The following is a 25429-nucleotide window of genomic DNA, read 5'->3' on the forward strand; positions in this document are numbered from 1 at the left end:
AACTGCAAGCATTGCAAAGCAATCCTTAGCCTGCTATTCAGTGGAGTGGCTGTGTGGTCCCACGTCTGGGTTTAATTAACCTCTTCGGGCTAGGGGGCACTATTTTCACGTACGGATGAAAAGCATGCCCAAAGTAAACTGCCTGCTACTCAGGTCCAGAAGCTAGGATATGCATATAATTGGTAGAGTTGGATAGAAAACACTCTAAAGTTTCTAAAACTGTTGAAATTATGTCTGTGAGTATAACAAAACTTATTTGGCAGGCGAAACCCCGAGGACAATCCATCCAGGAAAGTTTGTTTTTGAGGTTCTTTTTTTCCCCTTTTATCTTTTTTTTTCTCCCCAATTTCGTGGTATCCAATTGTTAATAGTTACTATCTTGTCTCATCGCTACAACTCCCGTAGGGGCTCGGGAGAGACGAAGGTCGAAAGCCATGCGTCCTCCAAAACACAACCCAAACAAGCCGCACTGCTTCTTAACACAGCGTGCATCCAACCCGGAAGCCAGCCGCACCAATGTGTTGGAGGAAACACTGTGCACCTGATGACCTGGTTAGCGTGCACTGTGCCCGGCCTGCCACAGGAGTCGCTAGTGCGCGATGAGACAAGGATATTCCTACCGGCCAAACCCTCCCTAACCCGGCCAATTTTGCATCGCCCCATGGACCTCCCGGTCACGGCCGGCTGCAACAGAGCTTGGGCTCAAACCCAGAGTCTCTGGTGGCACAGCTGCGATGCAGTGCCCTGGACCACTGTGCCACCCGGTAGGCCTTCAATTGGTTTTCTATGGGAATCTAGATTTCTGAGGCATCTGATTGCAGTTCCTATGGCTTCCACTAGATGTCAACAGTCTTTAGTAATTGGTCGATGTTTTTCTTTTGAGTAATGAAGAAGTAGCCCTTTCCTTCCTGGGTGTCGAGCCTAGTGGACTGTTTTGTTTGCGGCGTGCGACCTGGGGCTGGCTCCACTTTAATTTTATCCGCTATTGAACACAGTACATTCCGTCTTAAATTTGATAGATTATTTACGTTTTAAAATACCTAAAGTTGGATTTGGAAAGTTGTTTGAAATGTTTGGACCAAGTTTACAGGTAACTTTTTAGATAATTTGTAGTCATGTTGGACGAGTTGGAACCGGTGTTTTTCTAAATCAAACGCGCCAAATAAAGGGACATTTTGGGGATATAACGACGGAATTTATCGAAAAAAGGACCATTTGTGATGTTTGTTGGAGTGCCAACAGAAGAAGATCTTCAAAGGTAAGGCATGATTTATATTGTTATTTCTGAGTTTTGTGTCACACTTGGAAGGCTGAAATATGATTGTCATGTGTTTGTATGATGGGGTGCTGTCCTCAGATAATCGCATGGTTTGCTGGATTAAGAAGAAGTTAAGCTTTAATTTGGTGTATTGCACTTGGGATTTTATGAAAGTTAAATATTTCTAATAATTTAATTTGAATTTCACGTTCTGCAATTTCACCAGATGTTGTCACCGGATGTTGTCATTTTAAGCTTAGAAAAGAGACCCGTAAAACCTGTTAGGTTCCAGAATGTCTAGCAGGTTTTAAGGGTCTCTTTTCCAAGCTTAAAATTATAAACATTCAACATTGGCCATGCTGTCAATCTAGCTAGATTTGTGCCCTGCTCTAAACAACTGTTGAGTCAGAACTGGGAAATCTGACTTCAGAGAGTTCAAGACAACTGGGAACTCGGGGGAAAAACAAGTTCCAACTAAGTCGAGAACTCAGGCCTCTTTCTAGAGCTACGACCTGAATATCACTGTCATCATTATTCGACCTTGTTTTTTTATGAGTTCCCAGTTGTCGTGAAAGCACCATAAATCCAGAGAATGGCAGACTTTGATGACAAAGTTGGATGACAAAATTTTCCCACGAAGGACCGCCGCACCACCTTCCTTTTCAAATGAGCACAGAAAACAAGGTGAGTCCAAAAATGTATTGTACGTGTAACGGATGTGAAACGGCTAGCTTAGTTAGCGGTGTGCGCTAAATAGCGTTTCAATCGGTTACGTCACTTGCTCTGAGACCTTGAAGTAGTAGTTCCCCTTGCTCTGCAAGGGCCGCGGCTTTTGTGGAGCGATGGGTAACGATGCTTCGTGGGTGACTGTTGTTGATGTGTGCAGAAGGTCCCTGGTTCGCGCCCGGGTATGGGCGAGGGGACGGTTTAAAAATTATACTGTTACATTGATGCTGTTGACCCGGATTACTGGTTGCTGCGGAAAAAGGAGGAAGGTCAAAAGGGGGGTGAGTGTAACGGATGTGAAACGGCTAGCTTAGTTAGCGGTGTGCGCTAAATAGCGTTTCAATAGGTTACGTCACTTGCTCTGAGACCTTGAAGTAGTAGTTCCCCTTGCTCTGCAAGGGCCACGGCTTTTGTGGAGCGATGGGTAACGATGCTTCGAGGGTGACTGTTGTCGTTGTGTGCAGAAGGTCCCTGGTTCGCGCCCGGGTATGGGCGAGAGGACGGTTTAAAATTATACTGTTACATACGCTGCTGCATAAATGATGTAATAAGCCAGGGAGATATGTATTCTGTAGCTAAGAAAGTAATACTAAGTGTATTTTGTGTAGTAAGCCGTTTTCCCCTCTTAAATTCACCAACTGTTCTGACTTCATGGTGCGCATGTAGTCTATAACCTGTTTTAGAGAAATGTAATAATTTCTGACTTGGTGTACACTCTAAGAAAGGGAAGATACCTAGTCAGTTGTACAACTGAATGCCTTCAACTGAAATGTGTCTTCTGCATATTTGGCGCCCGAAGAACAGTGGGTTAACTGCCTAGAATGAACTGTTCCTCTGCCAGACAAGGCTCCGTTGATAGCCAGGTGTAGCAGTGGTAAGGTGTTAGGACTGCTGTTGGAACTCTGCTGTTGAGACAGCTTTATGTAGGCCCTAACAGTTTGTGGGCACCGTTTATCACCGTTATTGTGCAATTAATGTATTGTTTAGTGTTGTGTTGTATTATGTAGTGGCTTTGCTGACATGCACCCCCAAAAAAAAAAATGTGTTTGCCCCACCAAGATTTGACATACTAAAATCACCACTGGGCTGATCAAAGACAAGAAACCTCAAACAAGTGTTTATAACCATAGCATCTCCTCCCATTAACACTGCTGCATTACAGCTCATCCAATTAACACTCAAAATGAATAAACACAACACAGTCACTGCTAAATACAGCCCAGTGATTTACATGGGCAATGAAGCACTTGGGGACCTTGAAGGAACAGTAATGATGCAGAATGTGGGCCATCTCACGCCTTGCTGCGTTTCGACTGCTGACTAACCATGAGATTTAATTTCAGGGTAAGCTTTGTTACTTCTGGGCATGGTCGTATATCAGGGGTATTAAGGCACTGCTGCAGTTCTCGTTTTAATGTCTCATTGATGGGGAAGCTCAGGTGTTGGGGAGAGAAGAGGCCCATAGGGAGCTGATTATCAGACACAGAGTGTGCTGGGTTGGCAATACTTAAATAACGTGGAATTGGAAATGAAAACCCTGCTTGCAGAGAAAGACTCCTGTTTGAATCATCTGAACCCTATGCAAGGAATCACAATTGTGGCAACATTGTACCTAGGAACTAAATCTGTCTGAGAGTTGATGAGCTTGTTCTCGAGCGTTTCAAACAATAATGAGACTGTAATGCTGTCTAAATGAGAGCCCCTACATTTAATTAAATGCTAAGAAAGTGAACCTCTTAATCCCATTTACTCTTGGTCATGCTCAGGAGCTGTGATCAGGTCATAAAGAGCTAATCTTTGATTTTTTAAATAATCACAATGACGATATCACTTTGGAAGTGTCTCATTCTCATTCTGTTTTTTTATGTAAAACAATTTGGTAAACACTACCGGTAAAAAGTTTTAGAACACCTACTCATTCAAGGGCTTTTCTTTATTTGTACTATTTTCTACATTCTAGAATAATAGTGAAGACATCAAAACTATGAAGTAACACATATGGAATCATGTAGTAACCAAAAAGGTATTAAACAAATCATATTCTATATTTGAGATTCTTCAAATAGCCACACTTTGCATTGATGACAGCTTTGCACACTGTTACGGATACAGTTATCCTGTGTGTGTGAGTATCCTGTGTGTGTTTCTTTTCTCTCCTTCTCCCCTCACAGGTGAAAATCATCACTCCCCAATCAGTCAACAATCAATCATCAATCAGAAGACACACCTCCTCCTATTTCCTGACCTATCACAGTTCCTTCCCCATGGTTTAAAAACCCCATCATTTGTTTGTTCTAAATCAGCTCAGCTCAGCTCAGCTCAATCTCTTTGTAAATGCCATGTCTGTAGGTCTCTGTGTTTTACGCTCGCTTTGTGTCTTAAACCTCTCTTTTGTTTAAAGCACTTCATAGCACTTTGTCACCTGTGAGTATTATTTTTGGTTATGGTATTTGTTTGTTGCTGGTGGGAAAAGGGGGAAACCAAGACAAGTCGCCCATGGGCATACACTACCCGTAGGTGAACTTTGTTAAATACACTAGTTAGAACTGGGCGGACCACCCACTGTATTTTTGGTTAGTTAGTTAGCTGTTGTTAAAGTAGGCTAGTCTAGCTTAGGGTGTTTTTGTATACTTATTGTTTCTTTCCTTGGGTCCAGCTCAGCCCCTTTTCCTGCTCCCCCATTACCGTGTGTTTATAAATAAACCTAGAGTTTGACGGTAGATTTCTGTTGTCGTGGTTATTTCGTTCACACTTGTACTTTGTCACAATAATAATTTGCATGAGTTATGTTACGGGTCTCATTACCATCCCCCCTAGACCGTCGGGCCAAAAGGGATTCGTAACACACACTCTTTGCATTCTCTCAACCAGCTTCATGAGGAATGGTTTTCCAACAATCTTGAAGGAGTTCCCTCATGTGCTGAGCACTTGTTGGCTGTTTTACGAACAAGTAATCTAACAATACCCCAACAACTACCTAATACACACAAATCTAAAGTGGCGATTGAGAATATGTACAAGTATATGGATGAGCGATGGCCGAGCGGCATAGGCAAGGTACAATAGATGGTATAAAATACAGTATATACATGTGATATGAGTAATGAGTAATGTAAGATATGTAAACATTATTAAAGTGGCATTATTTAGAGTGGCATTGTATAAAGTGACTAGTGATCCATTTATTAACGTGGTCAGTGATTGGGTCTCAATGTAGGCAGCAGAGTTAGTGATCGCTGTTTAGCAGTCTGATGGTCTTGAGATAAAAGCTGTTTTTCAGTCTCTCAGTCCCAGCTTTGATGCACCTGTACTTACTTTACCTTCTGGATGGTAGCGGTGTGAACAGGCAGTTCGACCGCAGTGGCTCGGGTGGTTGATGTCCTTGATGATCTTTTTGGCCTTCCTGTGACATCGGGTGCTGTAGGTGTCATGAAGGGCAGGTAGTTTTCCCCCAGTGATGCGTTGTGCAGCCCACACCACCCTCTGGAGAGCCTTGCAGTTGAGGGTGGTGAAGTTGCTGTATCAGGCTGGGGGGGGGGGGGTGCTCCCTCTGCTGTTTTCTGAAGTCCACGGTCATCTCCTTTTTTTGTTGACGTTGAGTGAGAGGTTGTTTTCCTGACACCACACTCCGAGTGCCCTCACTTCCTCCCTGTAGGCTGTCTCATTGTTGTTGGTAATCAAGCCCACTACTGTTGTGTCGTCTGCAAACTTGATGATTGAGTTGGAGGCGTGCATGCCCATGCAGTCATGGGTGAACAGGGACTACAGGAGGGGGCTGAGCACGCACCCTTGTGGGGCGCCTGTGTTGAGGGTCAGCGAAGTGGAGATGTTGTTTCCTACCTTCACCACCTGGGGGTGCCATCAGAAAGTCCAGGACCCAATTGCACAAGGAAAGGTTGAGACAGAGGGCCTCCAGCTCGATGATGAGCTTGGAGGGTACTATGGTGTTGAATGCTGAGCTGTAGAAAATGAACAGCATTCTTACATAGGTATTCCTTTTGTCCAGATGGGATAGGGCAGTGTGCAGTATGATGACGATTGCGTCGTCTGTGGACCTGTTGGAGTGGTATGCAAATTGAAGTGTGTCGAGGCTGGCTGGTAAGGTGGAGGTGATATGATCCTTGACTAGTCTCTCAAAGCACTTCATGATGACAGAAGTGAGTGTTACGGGACGGAAGTCATTTAGTTCAGATATCTTTGCCTTCTTCGGTACAGGATCAATGGTAGCCATCTTGAAGCATGTGGGCACAACAGACTGGGATAGGGAGCAATTGAATATGTCCATAAACACAGCAGCCAGCTGGTCTGCGCATGCTCTGAGGATGCGGCTAGGGATGCCGTCTGGGCCAGCAGCCTTGTGAGGGTTAACAAGTTTCAATGTTTTACTCTGGTCAGCCATGGAGAAAGAGAGGACGGGGGCACAGTCCTTGTTAGCGGGCTGTGACTGTGCCACTCTAATATCCTCAAAGCGGGCAAAGAAGGTGTTTAGTTTGTCTGGAAGTGTTATGTCGGTGTCCATGACGTGGCTGGTTGTCTTTTTGTAGTCTGTGATTTCCTGTAGACCCTGTCACATACGTCTCGTGTCTGAGCCGTTGAATTGCGACTCCACCTTGTCCCTGTACTGGCATTTCGTTTGTTTGATTGCCTTGCGGAGGGAATAACTACACTGTTTATATTCAGTCATATTCCCAGACCTCTTTCCATGGCTAAATGCAGTGGATCGCGCTTTCAGTTTGGCGCGAATGCCGTCATCCATCCACAGTTTCTGGTTAGGATAGGTTTTAATAGTCACAGTGGGTACAATATCTCTAATGCACTTCATTATGAACGCACTCATCGAGTCAGCGTATTGGTCGATGTTGTTCTCTGAGGCTGACCAGAACATATTCCAGTCTGCGTGATCAAAACAATCTTGAAGCATGGCTTCCGATTGGTCGGACCAGCGTTGAATGGTTCTCGTCACTGGTACATCCTGTTTGAGTTTCTGTCTATTACACGGTAGGAAATTTGCTTTGTTAAAATCCCCAGCTACAATAAATGCAGCCTCAGGATATAAGGTTTCCACTTTGCATATAGTCCAGTGAAGTTCCTTGATGTCCGTCTTGGAGTCTACTTGAGGGGAAATGTACACAGCTGTGAATGTAACTGACGAGAATGATCTTGGTAGGCAAAATGGCCAGCATTTGATTATATGGAATTTTAGGTCGAGTGAGCAGAAGGACTTGAGTTCCTGTATGTTGTTATGAATTCACCATGAGTCGATAATCATGAAGCATACATCTCCACCCTTCCTCTTCCCAGAAAAGTGTTTAGCTCTGTCGGTGAGATGCGTGGAGAAGCCCGGTGGCTGAACCGATTACGACAACATATCCCAAGAGAACCATGTTTCCGTGAAACAGAGAATGTTACAATCTCTGATGTCTCTCTGGAAGGCAACCCTTGCTCGAATTTCACAAATGGACTTTTAACAAGACACACCTGTTAATAGAAAGGCTCCAGGCTGTGTAAGGGCTATTTGACCAAGAAGGAGAGTGATGGAGTGCTGCATCTGATGACCTGGCATCTACAATCACCCAACAATCACCAAATTGAGATGCAGCCAACAAGTGCTCAGCATATGTGGGAACTCTGTCAAGACTGTTGGAAAAGCATTCCTCATGAAGCTGGGTGTGTCCAAACTTTTGACTGGTACTGTATATTTATAATTTCCTCCTCTACCCTTTGAGGCATGTACTTCTCAGTACAGCTGAATGAATCATGTCACATATGAACTTTAAGGGTCACATGAAGAGACAGTGGTTGTGTTTCTCTACCCAGATGTTCCATCCATCAACCTATGGTTGCATGTCACATCATGTCATTGGCAGATTGCTATAGTATATGATGTGGTTAGCTGATACGTAAAACACCTATCCAGGCATTGTAAGAGCTGGCAGGTGTAACAGTATAACTTTAGACCGTCCCCTCACCCATACCTGGGCGCGAACCATGGACCCTCTGCACACATCAACAACTGACACCCACGAAGCATCGTTACCCATCGCTCCACAAAAGCCTTGGCCCTTGCAGAGCAAAGGGAACTACTACTTCAAGGTCAGAGCAAGTGACGTCACCGATTGAAACGCTATTTAGCGCGCACCGCTAACTAAGCTAGCCGTTTCACATGCGTTACACAGGCATCAGCAAAGCCTGGGCAGGAGAAACATGCATGGATGAAAGAATGTCAGTTAGAAAGATAGAAGTGAGAGGCAAAGTGAACTTTATTGGAAAAAACAATTGCAGTATCTGTTGTTTTTTTGTGAACATGCTTTTAAAGAGACATTACCTTGAAGTTTGTGATAGATATCAAATCATTCTGAGATATGGATTATTTTCTTCAGTATCTGCACACAGTGAACTGTAGTCTATGGTATGAATCAGAAATAGGTTATCAGATTTCACTGGGTAGCAAAGTTTGATATTTCTTTATGGAATGTAATCAGAGAGGAGCCTCAGCCTCATCAAGTTATGTGTTCCTGCTTGAAGCAGAAGCTTGTCCTCAGGGTCTGTAATGATGGTAACGGTGAACTGGATACTCACAGGCTTCAATCTAATTACACTGCTGCAGTTTGGAGCCTGAAGACATTATATTATGTTAGCAGTGCGCTCACAGAACCTAAAACACTTGGATGCCTTCACTAAAAACTCTCAGAGCAATATCCGCAACTCGATCATAATACATTACTTTCTTCTTGCAATTTTTTTCAACCATCTCAATGTAATATTTGGCCTTTACCTTTTCTGTAGGCCTATGTGACTTTCATTAAAGATGCATTTGAACAATAAAGGCTGTAATGACTTTATATGCATAAAACATCATCTCTACTCGACTAATTTCCATATCATGTGTAAGGATATATCATGTGATAAATGCACTAACTGTAAGTCACTCTGGATAAGAGCGTCTGCTAATGACTAAAATGTAAATCAGGGTTGTCTGAAAAGAAAATCTAGCACAATGACCACTCAAAACCCGGCCACAAGGCTTAAAAAATAGCAACAAGAGGAGTTGGCACTTTAGGGAGAGAAGTATGTAGCCATCTCGTGCTGTTAGTTTGTTGATCTCACATCAATTGCCATGCCCCCAGTTGTCCGGGAAAAAAATGGCTACTTTGAAAACGATGTCGTGGTTGAATATGTATTGGTCGCGGATTGCGGGTTTTTGGGCAGCTTCTAAATTCGACCAAGCCGCCATGACATTTCTCTGAGAAAAAAAAATCGATTATTTTCACCGTTACCTGCTGCTGCTGACTATCAGGCAGTGGGGCAGGCTGTTACTGAGTGAACGAGCAAGTGGTGGGGAGGGCTGGAGGTGTGTGTGTTGAGAGAGCGCTGCAGGCAGCAGGGATCTTAGTGAGTGAGAGGACAGCACCGCTGCCCTGCTCTCTATCACTCAGCTGTCAACACACACACGCGCGCTCAGTACTCCCACTCCCTCCCCACTACTCACGCGGCCGCGGTGCAATTTAAAAGTAGGACAAAAACCCGTTATCCGCGACAAATAACACTGTAATAAAACAGCAGGGAACAGGCCTCGAACTTCTTGTCCGAAGTCCAGCGCGCTATCGACTGTGCGGCTAAAACATGCTCATGCGACATCGATGTCCGCGCGTATAAACCCAGGGTCGTTACAATACATTTTCACCCCCGACATCGTTTTCAAAGTAGACTAATTTTCGGAAAACTGGGGACATGGCAGCGCTGATGTAAATAACCACAGACTTTCGACATTGCCGCCTATCGTGCAGGCGATTTACCAATGACCACATTAAGGTTTTGATCCTCTTGAACACGGCCATTATTTTTGAGTAAAATACCTGTGAGTTTGTGCTACCATCTTGTGGTCAGGCATGTATAATACTTGTCAAATCTGCACACTGATTTTTTATATTAGCCTGTATCAGTCGTATGTAATATTCATATAGCTGACAATTTAACACCGGCTCTGATTTTTTAAGTGATTTTTAATATTTTCACTATTTGCTGTTGAAAATCTGAAATGTGCAGTTGAATTTCTAGAGCACGGAACTAGTTAATCAGATACTGGGGACTACATTTGTGATGCACTAGTACAATTTCGTGTTCTTCCAGTTTAGCTTGAGCTGTTGTTCATTGCAGAAACAACAACACTCTAAAAGGCACATCTGCTGGCTACTTCGGTCATGTTTCAGAATTCTTTAAGATGAGTCAATGAAACTCGGGAGTATTCAAAGGTTTGTCAAATATGTGATTGTTTTACGGGGCGTAGGACCTCTGCCTGTTTCTGTAAGGCATTTGACAGTCGTGAAGAACTTCGACACATCCTTGCTCGAATTTGTTGTTTGTCCACTATCCAATTGAGGTGAGTCATGTTATACATTACCAGATTTATACTAGTTTACCTAATCCAACGACGATCTTGTTTTGCTATGGCATAGCTGAGACAGAAACACCACTTTTTGTCTCAGCTGTATATGTAGCATCAGCTAACAGTTAGCCTAATTGTTGTACTCTCGTCTTATCACGCAGGTACGAGGTAAATACCAATGAACTCATCAACGAGGAGCTTGGCATCGCATACCCGATATTTAATGGGATTCCCAACATGATTCCCAATATGCAAGATTGATTAAAAAAGAACCTGAAACACCAGTGAAACCAGCACAGCAGGCATAAAACACAAACAGTGAAGACTCAAGAAGATCTTGACCCTGAACAGTGTTTATATTAGTTGTTAGCTAGAAGTCAATATGTTATCTCTCTCTACCCTCACAGTACTGGTTCCTATAGTCTCCCTATTTGGACTTTTCTATTCTGCAACTGTGGATGATAATTTCCCTCAGGGATGTACAAGCACTAGCAGTGTGTGTTTCTACAGTCTTCTGTTACCAGTCACCATCCCAGTCTATGTGTTTTTTCATCTATGGAAGTGGATTGGAATCAAGCTATTCAGACACAATTAGTGTACGCTTGCTTTACATGAATAGTGTTTCAGTTGAATGTCACTAATAATAAAGGTTATCAATTAGTGATGTGTACTGTGGTGATGGCATTGCACATGAAGCTGCTATTGCTACCACAGCTAATGATCCACTAAATGACTGTAAGAAGAAAATTACAAATTAAGAAACTTCATTTGATGAGTGACATACAATTTCTTCCATAAAATGTGCATTAATACATGTTTTTATTGAATGTGTTTTTAATTAAACTTAGAAAACATATAAAACTATAAAATTAACCTATTTTGGAAACCTAGGACAAAGAACGCCACAAAGCAAATGTATCCTTGTGAATGACTATCACTAATAAAATTGTATTGTTTTTGACTTTTTTTTAGTTCTTGAGGGGAAGTTTGGGTTTAAACTTCACTTGTTACTTTTTTGTTTTCTTCCTACCACAGGCCTGTGTAAGTTTCATCAAGGGAGATTGTGGTCTTGGGGACTGTCCCTCGCCCTTCATCTTAAAGAAGAAAGATTCATTCAGTCTCATCTGAACTGCCTTAACTTGACTCTTGCACCGCCAGAATGGGTCATTCTCCTCACTTGACGTTGTTTCTGACTTCTGGCCAAGTGGGGGGCTGGTTTCCTCTTCATTGGCTTTTCTTTGAGATGGGGGATGTATGCCCATCTCTGCCCTCGTCCTGTTAGGGAGAGACAGGTCAGTAGGTTGCTCTGAGCACTCGGCAGCTCCACACGACTGGTGAAACCTGAGGAATGTGGAGATCTCTGAGGTAAAGAAGTTCTCTGTTTGAGTGGCTGTCTCAGATGTTGACTTCCAGAGCAGTGGCTCCTCTTTTGGCTCTATGAGTGACTTGGTATGCCTGGCCAATTTTGTGGTGTTGGTTTCACCAGTGCCTCCACTGCTGGAGTGATCTGAAGATGTTAGTACTCTGAATTTCTTCTGAGTTATGAACAGGTCCTCACTGTTAGCATCTTCAGCAGTACTTTGAGAGTTGGTTTGTCCCTTTCCATACTCTGTTCCCTGTTCTTGCCCCTCTCCCCACTGATAAGTCCCAGAAAAGTTGCTTTCATTGTCACTCTTGGGGCTTTCCCAGGGGAAAGTATCTTTGGTTGTTGAGGTGCAACACTTAACTACTTCTGGCTGTTTTGCTTGTATGTAATCAGGGATTAAATCAAATGCAACTTTCTTTTTTCTCTGGGCCTTCTTCTTGCGTACCTTCACTAAGTCACTAACCACTGGCACAGGTTCCTGTTTCTTAATGTAATGTTTTACAGCGAATTTTACAGTGGACTTCCCCCTAGACTTAATTGGCTTTATTGGAGAGTTTGGTGCACTGTTTCCCTCAAAAAGAAAATAGCTATCTTGTAATCCCAGGGCTACTTTTCCTTTCTTTTTCTTCTTCCTATTACCTTTGGCCTTTTTGGTTTTCTTTTTGTCTTCAATACCAGTGTCTTTCAACTCTGTCCTGTGGGTTTTGTTCTTTTTTAGACATTTGTCTTTCTTTGATTTTTTGATTTTTCCTCTCCTGGGTGAATCACAAAATGTGTCTGATTCTGTGTACTCTGTCTCTGCTCTTTCAGCCATCTCCATCTAGAAAAGGGAATTTGTGGAAATAATGATATATAATTATTCATAATCGGGTCTCTTGACATCAAAATATAAATAATTTACATTACATAGGCCTTATTTACATGTATGCAGTCTAGGGGCTGCCCCTCACAATGGATTTTTAAAATATGCTTTAAAGCTGTTTAATCAAATTAGAATTCTCTCTGACCTATAGCAATACTGTAATGTCTTACCAGTTATTCAAGACGCCTTCTGTTCCTCCAATGTTGGGAACTGTTAACGTTACTTGTATCCTCTCTTAACCATGTAACCCAACACCTGCATTAAACACATAGAAGAGCCTCCTCATACGGTACATCTTGATACATTGCACATAAATAATCTCGACATGTAACATCTTGTATTAATGATGGAACGTGTTACAGTAGCCTGACTAGGCAACATTTTGAAAGCAGGCTGTGGTCTTCCAATACAAAGTAAGACACATAAATGACAACGACATTAAATTGAGCTAACTACAGGCCTTGGTCGTTAGCATACCAACCGCAAAAAAAAGTTAGCATACACCAAATAGTCTGGAATTATGTCAGATGTGGAACACTGAAATAAACAAATAAAATCTAAATTGTTACCAAATAACGTTTTCAGAAACTATATTAATCATATAGCAATGAATTACCTTCTCAAGTCATTCTCCGGCCCTGACACTTGACAGACTCCCGCCACCCACCACTTCAACTTCAGAGAGAGCGCATCTTTCTAGCGCGCATGCCCTTTCATTTGACAAGGCTGATCTCGTGACACACCTACTGTATGCGAATCTTGCCATCACTCACCTGCATCTACAAATAATGTTGGTCTACCAGGTAATTAACCTAAATGAGAATATTAAGATGCAAAAATAATATAGCCTAATGCAAAGTGTCAAACTGTTTCATTTTAAGGGGGTTTGTCTATAAATGTGTTTGGGACTGTTAGGACTACCATCAGCAATCTCAATTGGACCTTGCAAGAGGATGACATGGTATGAAGGTAAAGATAATATTCTTTGTCCAAATATTAATATAGATCTCAATTCCAATTTCAGAATAAGTGAATACAATATCAAAATCCTAAATCACCAAAAAATTGACATGGTCAGTATTTACTGTATAGGCAATCAACAGACTTTCCAGTTTTCCTTCACAGCGTTCTTCAGGGTGGTGAGTACAGAAGTAACCTTTTTACACACCCATTCAGCCCTTTATGAGTCACCACCCATTGGGCACAGATGTAATTTCAAGGTAGATTTGATGTACATTTGTCAACTAACTTGAATTCAAAGTGAAATCAACAAAACATTTCACCATGTCAAATCAAAGTTTATTTTGCAACTGAGCTCCTAGAGTGTGCGGCTCTCTTTTATTTTCAAGTTTTCTACTCCGCTAGCCAGCACCTCGCCTAAATAGGTGTGCGTTTCTTTTTTCTTCTAGATTACTCCGGTACCGCTTGCCATGCGGTAGTAGAGAGAACAGTCTATGACTGGGGTGGCTGTAGTCTTTGCCGAGCTATTGCCTTACCAGGCAGTGATGCAACCAGTCAGGTTGCTCTCAATATTGCAGCTGTAGAACCTTTTTAGGATCTCAGGACCCATGCCAAATCTTTTTAGTTTCCTGTGGGGGAATAGGCTTTGTCGTGCCCTCTTCATGACTGTCTTGGTGTGTTTGGACCAATCTAGTTTGTTGTTGATGTGGACACCAAGGAATTTGAAGCTCTCAACCTGCTCCACTACAGCCCCGTCGATGAGAATGGGGACATGCTCGGTGCTCCTTTTCCTGTAGTCCACAATCATCTCCTTAGTCTTGGTTACGTTGAGGGATAGGTTGTTATTCTGGCACCACCCAGCCAGGTCTCGGTCCTCCTCCCTATAGGCTGTCTCATCGTTGTCGGTGATCAGGCCTACCACTGTTGTGTCGTCAGCAAACTTAATGATGGTGTTGGAGTCGTGCCTGGCCATGCAGTCGTGGGTGAACAGGGAGTACAGGAGGGGATTGAGCTCGCACCCCTGGGGAGCTCCAGTGTTGAGGATCAGTGTGGCAGATGTGTTGCTACCTACCCTCACCACCTGGGGGCGGCCTGTCAGGAAGTCCAGGATCCAGTTGAAGAGGGAGGTGTTTAGTCCCAAGCTCCTTAGCTTGGTGATGCGCTTTGAGGGTTCTATGGTGTTGAACGCTGAGCTGGAGTCAATGAACAGCATTGTCACATAGGTGTTCCTTTTGTCCAGGTGGGAAAGGGCAATGTGGAGTGCAATAGAGATTGCATCATCTGTGGATCTGTTTGGGCGGTATGCAAATTGGAGTGGGTCTAGGGTTTCTGGGATAATGGTGTTGATATGAGGCATTACCAGCCTTTCAAAGCACTTCATGGCTACGGACGTGAGTGCTACGGGTCTGAGGTCATTTAGGCAGGTTGCCTTTGTGTTCTTGGGCACAGGGACTATGATGGTCTGCTTGAAGCATGTTGGTATTACAGACTCAATCAGGGACATGTTGAAAATGTCAGTGAAGACACCTGCAAGTTGGTTAGCACATGCCCGGAGCACACGTCCTGGTAATCTGTCTGGCCCCGCAGCCTTGTGTATGTTGACCTATTTAAAAGTCTTACTTACGTCGGCTATGGAGAGCGTGATCACACAGTCGTCCGGAACAGCTGATGCTCTCATACATGCCTCAGTGTTGCTTGCCTCGAAAGCGAGCATAGGAGTGATTTAGCTCGTCTGTCACTGGGCAGCTCGCGGCTGTGCTTCCCTTTGTAGTCTGTAATAGTTTGCAAGCTTTGCCACATTCGACGAGCGTCGGAGTCGGTGTAGTATGATTCAATCTTAGCCCTGTATTGACGCTTTGCCTGTTTGATGGTTCGTCGCAGGACATAGCAGGATTTTTTGTAAGCTTCCGGGTCAGAGTCCCGCACCTTGAAAGCGGCAGCTCTACCCTTTAGCTCAGTGCGAATGTTGCCTGTAATCCATGGCTTCTGCTTGGGGTGTGTACGTACAGTCACTGTGGGGACGATGTCCTCAATGCACTTATTGATAAAGCCAGTGACTGATGTGGTGTATTCCTCAATGTCATAGGAAGAATCCCGGAACATGCTCCAGTCTGTGAAAGAAAAGCAGTCCTGTAGTTTAGCATCTGCTTCATCTGACCATTTTTTCATAGACTGAGTCACTGGTGCTTCCTGCTTTAATTTTTGTTTGTAAGCAAGAATCAGTAGGATAGAGTTGTGGTCGGATTTGTACGCGTCTCTGTTTTGTACGTGTCTCTGCCATGTACGCGTCTCTGTGTGTTGAGTACAGGTGATCTAGAAAAAAAAGTCCTCTGGTTGCACATTTAACATGTTGATAAATATTTGGTAGAACTGATTTAAGTTTCCCTGCATTAAAGTCTCCGGACACTAGGAGCGCCGCCTCTGGGTGAGTGGTTTCCTGTTTGCTTATTTCCTTATACAGCTGACTGAGTGCGGTCTTAGTGCCAGCATCTGTCTGTGGTGGTAAATAAACAGCCACAACAATTATAGCTGAGAACTCTCTAGGCAAGTAGTGTGGCCTGCAGTTTATCACAATATACTCAACTTCAGGCGAGCAAAATCTAGAGACTTCCTTAGATTTCGTGCATCAGCTGTTGATTACAAATATGCCCCCCCCATGTCTTACCGGAGTGTGCTGTTCTATCCCGCCGGTCGGTGCATGTCGTCATTCAGCCACGGTTCCGTGAAGCATAGGATATTACAGTTTTTGATGTCCCGTTAGTAGGATATTCGTGATCTTACCTCGTCTAGTTTATTGTCCAATGATTAAACATTGGCGAGTAATATTGACGGTAACGGCAGCTTTCCTTGTTGTCTTCTGCGGGTCCGGAGGAGGCATCCGGCTCTTCGTCCTCAGCATCGCTTCCTTTTGCGAATAATTGGAATGTCTGCCCTGTGGGGTGTTGGAGAATATCGTGTGAGTCCTGCTTGCTGCTGCTGTTGTTGTTGAAGAAATCTTTGTCTAATCCGAGGTGAGTGATCGCTGTCCTGATATCCAGAAGCTCTTCATCTAATCCGAGGTGAGTGATCGCTGTCCTGATATCCAGAAGCTCTTTTCTTCCGTAAGATACGGTTGCAGAAACATTATATACAAAATCATTTTCAAATATCAAGAAAAACCCCCACATAATAGCACAATTGGTTAGGAGACCGTAAAACGGCGGCCATCTCCTCCGGCGCAATTTTGTCATTGGATTTATGTTTTAAAAAATCCATTCATTTCCCCACGTTGATTCAACATCATCACATTGATTTATTGTTGTTGAAATGATGTGGAAACAACATTGATTCAACCAGTTTTTGCAGTCTAGCTCCCATCACGTCTCATAGCATAGCATCAGCGACCTTCAGGTCCTACTGTGCTTACTGTTTTCACAGGCTAAGGGGAAAGCGGTGCTCATAATAATGGGGGGACTCCTTTCTCTTTTTATTGTGGGAAAAAGTTTCTCTCAACTATCATCTGCCTTGATGATGTCAGTCAACTATAGCCATGATCAGGGCTGACTGAGAATGTTGTCTGTGAAAATAGACTGTGCCCTTTGTACAATAAGGTTGATACAGTAATAGCCTAGTGTACAACTGCAAAGCTTAGTCATTGATTACTGCTTTCGTTTTTTTTTCAGCAATGCCCCCTTTCCGGTGACAACTTGGTGTGTGTGTGTGTGTAACATATATTTGAATTACAATATTTTGTTTAGCATCATAAATCTATTGTTTTATTAAACCATACATTTAAAATACATGTTCTATTACAATACAAAGTTCAGCAGACATTTAAGGTTCTTGAGTTTGCGCCACATTTTTGTTTAAAAGAATATCCAAGAGATCTTTTGCAAGTTCAGTGGAGCAGAAATTCTTAAACTTTTGCCTAATATCCTGCTTTCCCATTTCTGTGATAGGACACTAGCCACCTATATGGTATACCAAATTAGAACACTGAAAATACTTTAGCCTACGCTGTGACTTTCTACCAGCCGGTCACAATGGTCACACGTAGGAACATCCCCATAATATAACATGGAAGGAAAGTATTTATATCTGAAACTAATGTAGTCGTTGAAGTGTTTATTGGAGTGTGTAGATTAGGTAATAGACAGCGAAGGCTCCAGTTTTACGCTAGCGTGGGTGGCTGACACTATGAGGTACTGTTTGGATAAAAGTGTCTGCTAAATGACATGTATTATTTTAGTCAACAGCATTCATTTTCTGACATTGAGGCCATTACAACTTTGTTATTCACATTTACAGTGGCTGGTGAACCGGATGTATTGAACTTGCAGTATTTAGACACTGCACATATGATTGGATGACTAATGAATGGATGACTTCCAGATCGAGACTCTCATCTGTTTTCCACTCTTGATGCTCCATTTGCCAAGCGCTACATTACTTCTGCCTGTAAATGTTCTACACACCCAAGGGATTCACTTTATCTGTGGAGGTATACTGAAGAATGTGTCAAAACCATGGGCTTTGCTTATTTTTGGAAGCAAACATCACCCCTTAAGTGTTAAAATACACAGCACATAGCTACAGACCTTTCGCTACCTCAGCAAAGGTTGCGGATATGGAAAGACATAATTGAATACATAGGTGACTCCAAACAAGCGAGCACCTTCTATTAAAATAAAGTGTTCATCTGCTTGTTAATCTGCTTGTTAATGCTATAGCACATGATAATGTGAGTATACTGTTTGTTTTACTTGTAGTAGTAACCAGTCAATTTATTGTGGTGGTCATGAGCCATTTCCGAGGTGGCATTGAAATATGCAGCGGAAGCTACAGCTTTACCTAGATCCCTGAATTACAGGGAAGGTCAGGGGTGCATTATTGTCAGATGCCTTCCATCATTTCAGTTGTTCCATCCGCCCACGCTGTCTGGGTCTATGGGTCAGTCGACTTTCTGATGATCACTAAGGTATTACATACATAATTATCCATGGTATACAGTAAGCCTTCCTGATGCTTCATGTGTCTCTGGGTAAAAATAAATCGAACCCGCACTGCAACAGGCTCACACTGTGGAAAGACAAGCTTGATGAAACACACAAGAAATGTTTGAGATCATTCATTGAGTCTAATGAATTAAAATAAAATAGTAACTTTCTATTATGCGATTCATGTGCTCATGTTTTTAGTTTTTATCTAGACTGCCTTGGCTTATTCTGCGAACACATCTGGGGAGACTGTTGTGTTGACATGGTAAGCCTGTGGGTACAAAGGAAGCCCATCGTGAACTTTTTGGAGTTTATAACAGGTGTGAAGGTACTGACTGCTGAGGAGGTGCTTGTAATGATGCGGCCACTACCTTATCTCTTTGTAACATTTTACATGGAAGCCCTCAGCCGATGACTGGATGCCAACGGAACCATGAACCGCACATGCTTCCCTGGGATAGCCTTTCAAAAGGCACACACTTCTGTTGTCGTACAAGTATCAATCATTTAGACATGTGAGAATAAAGATGGTGGCGAACAGCTTCACAGTTGTGATTAATCGGGATGAAGCCATTGATAAATGGTATCAGAGGCTGAGACATTCTCGATAGTTCCAGTATACAATAGTGTATATCATACCATAATGCCATCATTCCCTCCTAGATGTGCGGATCAGCCCAGACGATTTCTTCAGGGTTATACACTGACGTTCTAAATGAGCAAATTCTGGCTTCCACTCAGTTGTTGAACCAAAATCCCAGTCTGAGTCAAAGGAAGTGGAAATGTTCAATATCTAATGTTATGCTTAGAATAACATTTTTCCTTCTCAGTCACACGTGAATCCTACTGAAACAGCAAGTCTCTGCCGTTATTCAGATATCTACACAGCATGCTGCTGTTTTCATTTTGGATGGCTTTTGCAGATAAGGTCTTGGATATTAACGTTTTTCTTTCTAGTATGATTGGTTTATTGGTCACTTCCAATCGACACAGTGTCGATGAGTCAGGCATACAAGATTAGTTTGGTGGCTCTGAAATAACTTGGACACTTGTTATCTCATCTTGCTTTATTATTGTAATCAAGTTGCATCAACATAGCTGGTGGAAAACGTCTGGTCAAAAGAGCTTTGATGAGAGAACACGTGCCTGAGAATTCTCCTTACAGTGAAAATCCAGATGTACATCATAAGCCATCATTCACATGTCTGTGTGTGATATGACACCTTTCCCCCCACCAGAAGCTAATGCCATGAAGATGAGATACCTCAAGCATATTCCAATCTGTAAGGTAATCGACATGCTTCTGTACACAACAAAATACCCATGGGGCTGTTTTACATGATTCAAAGTGTGTGCCGACTAGAAAGCACTGGATCCGAGATGGTGAGGAAATGCAGACCATCAACCAAAGTCAAAGCTGGCTTGCCATGAGTTAGAGTCCAGCCCATCATGGTGCTTTGCTCCAGGAGGATTAGAAAGTAAATGGGACACTTCTGGGGGGAAAAAGTGCAGCCTTAAGTAGAGCAAAATTAATTTGGTGTCTGTAGTGTCAGATACAGTGCCTTGCGAAAGTATTTGGCCCCCTTGAACTTTGCGACCTTTTGCCACATTTCAGGCTTCAAACATAAAGATATAAAACTGTATTTTTTTGTGAAGAATCAACAACAAGTGGGACACAATCATGAAGTGGAACGACATTTATTGGATATTTCAAACTTTTTTAACAAATCAAAAACTGAAAAATTGGGCGTGCAAAATTAATCAGCCCCCTTAAGTTAATACTTTGTAGCGCCACCTGCGATTACAGCTGTAAGTCGCTTGGGGTATGTCTCTATCAGTTTTGCACATCGAGAGACTGACATTTTTTCCCATTCCTCCTTGCAAAACAGCTCGAGCTCAGTGAGGTTGGATGGAGAGCATTTGTGAACAGCAGTTTTCAGTTCTTTCCACAGATTCTCGATTGGATTCAGGTCTGGACTTTGACTTGGCCATTCTAACACCTGGATATGTTTATTTTCGAACCATTCCATTGTAGATTTTGCTTTATGGTTTTGGATCATTGTCTTGTTGGAAGACAAATCTCCGTCCCAGTCTCAGGTCTTTTGCAGACTCCATCAGGTTTTCTTCCAGAATGGTCCTGTATTTGGCTCCATCCATCTTCCCATCAATTTGAACCATCTTCCCTGTCCCTGCTGAAGAAAAGCAGGCCCAAACCATGATGCTGCCACCACCATGTTTGACAGTGGGGATGGTGTGTTCAGCGGGATGAGCTGTGTTGCTTTTACGCCAAACATAACGTTTTGCATTGTTGCCAAAAAGTTCAATTTTGGTTTCATCTGACCAGAGCACCTTCTTCCACATGTTTGGTGTGTCTCCCAGGTGGCTTGTGGCAAACTTTAAACAACACTTTTTATGGATATCTTTAAGAAATGTCTTTCTTCTTGCCACTCTTCCATAAAGGCCAGATTTGTGCAATATACGACTGATTGTTGTCCTATGGACAGAGTCTCCCACCTCAGCTGTAGATCTCTGCAGCTCATCCGGAGTGATCATGGGCCTCTTGGCTGCATCTCTGATCAGTCTTCTCCTTGTATGAGCTGAAAGTTTAGAGGGACGGCCAGGTCTTGGTAGATTTGCAGTGGTCTGATACTCCTTCCATTTCAATATTATCGCTTGCACAGTGCTCCTTGGGATGTTTAAAGCTTGGGAAATCTTTTTGTATCCAAATCCGGCATTAAACTTCTTCACAACAGTATCTCGGACCTGCCTGGTGTGTTCCTTGTTCTTCATGATGCTCTCTGCGCTTTTAACGGACCTCTGAGACTATCACAGTGCAGGTGCATTTATACAGAGACTTGATTACACACAGGTGGATTGTATTTATCATCATTAGTCATTTAGGTCAACATTGGATCATTCAGAGATCCTCACTGATCTTCTGGAAAGTGTTTGCTGCACTGAAAGTAAAGGGTCTGAATAATTTTGCACGCCCAATTTTTCAGTTTTTGATTTGTTAAAAAAGTTTGAAATGTCCAATAAATGTTGTTCCACTTCATGATTGTGTCCCACTTGTTGTTGATTCTTCACAAAAAAAAGACAGTTTTTTATTTTTATATTTGAAGCCTGAAATGTGGCAAAAGGTCGCAAAGTTCAAGGGGGCCGAATACTTTCGCAAGGCACTGTATAAGTGACTGTGCTTACGTCGAAAGGTTCTACTTGTTATACTTTTGCCTTGCACTGCAAATCTTGAAGGTAGGTTATACTAATAAACATACAAGACATGAATTAACATTTTGCTTTTTGAGTCATACAAATTCTTTCCATGTATACATTCTCCTATAGTTACTAGGGAGTAACTGCTTTTGGTTGTTTTTCAGGAATTTCCTCTTTCTGGTGACAACTTGGTGTGCCTGTGACGGAGTTAGAGAGAAAATCAGGTGCAATAACACGTACTTACATTACACTTATTTTGTTTATAATCATAAATCTAATGATGTTTTATTAAACCATATATTTAAAATACAGTTTATATTATAATACAACAAAATTCTACAGACATTTAAGGTTCTTGAGTTTGCTCCACATTTTTGTTTTAAAAAAGAACCAGAAGATATTAGAACACTGACAATACTCTAACCTACACTGTGACTTTCTACCACCTAGTCACACATAGGAACATCCCCCGATATGTGGCAATACATGTTATTGTGTGATCCATTGTGATTCATAAACCCCTATTTGATTTACAGTACCAGTCAAAAGTTTGGACACACCTATTCATTCAAGTTTTTATTTTAATTTTTTTTTAACTATTTTCTACATTCTAGAATAATAGTGAAGACATCAAAACTATGAAATAATACATATGGAGTCATGTAGTAACCAAAAAAGTGTTAAACAAATCCAAATATATTAGCCTTGATGACAGCTTTGCACACTCTTGGCATTTAATCAACCAGCTTCACCTGGAATGCTTTTCCAACCGTCTTGAAGGAGTTCACACATATGCTGAGCACTTGTTGGCTGCTTGTCCTTCACTCTGCAGTCCAACTCATCCCAAACAATCTCAATTGGGTTGAGGTTGGGTGATTGTAGAGGCCAGGTCATCTGATGCAGCACTCCATCACTCTCCTTCATGGTAAATAGCCCTTACACAGCCTGGATGTGTGTTGGGTTATTGTCCTGTTGAAAACAAATGATAGTCCCACTAAGTGCAAACCAGATGGAATGGCGTATCACTGCAGAATACTGTGGTATTCTACAATGCAGAAATAGTAACAATAAAGAAAAACCCTTGAATGAGGAGGTGTGTCCAAACTTTTGACTGGTACTGTAGGTATTGCAATCCCAAATTAATCTGACTTTTGTCATTAGTTAGGATGTCAATACATACGGTTAAGTACTGTATGATTGGGTTGGACTCATATGATGGAGAAATTTCAAAACATACAACTATAGATCCTTTAAAATCTAAACTATCTAAATAATGTAGTGCATTTTAAACTAATCCATAATGTACTATTTTGCTGAATTATGAGGAGTATTTATGCTATGTTATGCATTAAGTCTTGCTCCAGCTTTTTTTTATAGTCTATAAAACCAAAAAGAAACCCAAGAATAGTACAGTTATGCTACTTATTGTTATTATTCACTGTATTGACTGAATTATTATAGTACGGGTCTATAATTATTAGTAAGGGTCTGCTAGATTTTTGCGCACCTGATTGTCATTGTTGTAAGGGTAGATGTCGTTAGCAATACCTTCTCTTTAATCCAGCGAGAATTCCCATCCACCCCAATACTGTCACATTGGACTACCACCGGTGACATGGCTTACATTGAGCCAGCATGAGGTAATGAGAACTACATGGTTTAGGATCTCATGCTAAGTTCAAATGTCATTATGTTTGGTGGGTGTCATCTAAACAGGACATGCCCACTGTGGTCCATAATAGTATCACACGAAACCAGTAAAAGGGCAAACATCTTTAACATGCAGGTCAGCTTGGCCATAAATCCTGTTAAACTGGTATGTAAACAACTTTAATTGCCCACCACCTGTGAAGTTTGTTTTACAGGATGATAGTAAATCAAAAACAGGTGCAATGTGCAAATTCAGTTTCAGTCTCGGAGCATCATTATCAATATAAGCAGTTCAGGACATTGATTTGGTGATAGTTACTTCATCCAAACAATAAGTCACTCACTAAAATGGATATGCCAAGCTAATACAATGATTTACATTTTCTTCATAGAAAAGTGCTTTGAAATTGCTTGAAACATGTGCAACTATGCACAAAAAAACATATTCCAGAACTTTCCAATACCCAAAGTTGCTTTGTTTCTCCACCATAGTGAATAGGAAATCTTATGTTCTTTGCCCAGAAGCACCTGAAAGTTGCCTATGTCCTCACATAACATCATGGACTGCCTATTCTCTGTCGTCATGTTCTTTTTGGAGGCATGCATGCCTGCTGCCCTGACAGAAACCCTAACCAGTCCACGAGGGAAGATCTATAGGTCGGACCTGTTTGGTTCCTCTCTGGGATGTATTCTCTGTGTCATGACATAGCCATTCCTCTTCCACATTTAGAAAGATTCCCGCACAGTTACCTAATGTGTCATTGCACGCCCTGCACCCATAAAAGTAGGACAGGGTAGCTCACTTCCCATGGGTCATCCTACACACCTGTGGCCACAGCAGGAGATCTCCACTCGGGGGCATCAGGAAGAAAGAGATTTGACTTTTGGCTATAATGACTTATAGCTATTATATGGCATAGCATGTGTCAATAGAGCTGATGTGTGGCACATCAGTTGGATAGATGAAGACCAATGGGGTTTCTTATGTCCATATATCTGGAAGGAGGGGGCCTATAGTTGATACTAGTTAGGGAGTTGACAGTGCACATCAATTATGGGGTAGAGAGGGTGGGTGTGGGGGTTCTTCTTAAAAGGTTTCTGTGGGTTTGTAATTCATATGATAGACTAGCCTTTGAAGGTTATTTTTCGATCACTTTTATGCATTTCTAGTACCCTATTATTTTATCATGGCTTACAGAAAATGTGACATACAAGGCAATGCTTTTGAATCAATGAGGTGTGTGAGCCTAAATTTGAGTGAACTTGCATTACAAGATAGGGAATTAATATATAACATTAGGCTAATCAATGTATTAGGCATTATGGTTTATTTTTTCATCTGAGCAATATTTGAATCCATAACAGTGCAACTACATCTCTGAGTTAGTCATGAATTACCCGATGTTCCACAATTATTTTTCCTGCTTACAGACAGCAACTGCACATTTGAAACTTGACAAAACATTAGGCCTACACTATGTGGATGATCAAACAAGTGCGTCTGTATTTTCCCGGCACACTTTACTTATTACGGTTGAGCCCACTGGACGTTACTGTGACGTCATTGTGAGTGGATGGTTGTTGGTATCCCAGGGAAACTTGATAATACCCTAAAGCCTAAGCTGTGGTCATAAATGTGTCTAAAGGCCTATTGCTAATTTCTCATTTGAATCTTGATAGAAAAAAAACACGAAATTCCCCCAAATCATCCATCTATTTAGACTCAAAAGGACTGGGAAAATCATTTAGGCCTACAATAAATATACAATATATTTACAATATAAATATATACTTTATACACTATTACTATACACAATTTGACAAAGCCTACCAAACAAATGTAATATAAAAAGGTACTCTATAAAAGGCTTCCACCCCAAAGTTGCGATATGTCAGTAATGTAAACATTCACTGAAAGGCTGATCCAAGTAGTCGATTATAAATATTTGCTATTGAAAATAGCACAGTATCAGAAGCAGGGCAATTAGTTATCACCGGGCAAAGGTGCTGAAAGCTCGAAGTTGCGGAGGTG

General features: G+C 42.0%; 2 protein-coding genes across 2 annotated transcripts; one reads left to right on the forward strand and one right to left on the reverse strand.

The window, feature by feature from the left end:
- Positions 1 to 9339: 9339 nt before the first annotated feature.
- LOC118395871 (phosphatidylinositol N-acetylglucosaminyltransferase subunit Y) lies at positions 9340 to 11331 on the forward strand. The gene is made up of 2 exons (XM_035789888.2): positions 9340 to 10364; positions 10532 to 11331. The coding sequence occupies exon 2, from the start codon at positions 10753 to 10755 to the stop codon at positions 10963 to 10965; it is 213 nt and encodes a 70-aa protein (XP_035645781.1). The 5' UTR covers positions 9340 to 10364; positions 10532 to 10752; the 3' UTR covers positions 10966 to 11331.
- A 46-nt stretch (positions 11332 to 11377) lies between these two features.
- On the reverse strand, positions 11378 to 13280 carry si:ch211-176l24.4 (uncharacterized). The gene is made up of 3 exons (XM_035789886.2): positions 13215 to 13280; positions 12769 to 12853; positions 11378 to 12556 (listed from the first exon to the last, which is right to left on the reverse strand). Exon 3 carries the CDS (start codon positions 12554 to 12556, stop codon positions 11378 to 11380), a length of 1179 nt encoding a protein of 392 aa, XP_035645779.1. The 5' UTR covers positions 12769 to 12853; positions 13215 to 13280.
- Between the last annotated feature and the right edge of the window lie 12149 nt (positions 13281 to 25429).

Source organism: Oncorhynchus keta, chromosome 17 (genome assembly GCF_023373465.1).
Source record: "Oncorhynchus keta strain PuntledgeMale-10-30-2019 chromosome 17, Oket_V2, whole genome shotgun sequence".
Taxonomy (NCBI): Eukaryota; Metazoa; Chordata; class Actinopteri; order Salmoniformes; family Salmonidae; genus Oncorhynchus; species Oncorhynchus keta.

Excerpts from the sequence above, each read along its gene's own strand:
- si:ch211-176l24.4 (XM_035789886.2), bottom strand. The coding sequence starts at position 12,556 with ATGGAGATGGCTGAAAGAGCAGAGACAGAGTACACAGAATCAGACACA.
- LOC118395871 (XM_035789888.2), top strand. The coding sequence starts at position 10,753 with ATGTTATCTCTCTCTACCCTCACAGTACTGGTTCCTATAGTCTCCCTA.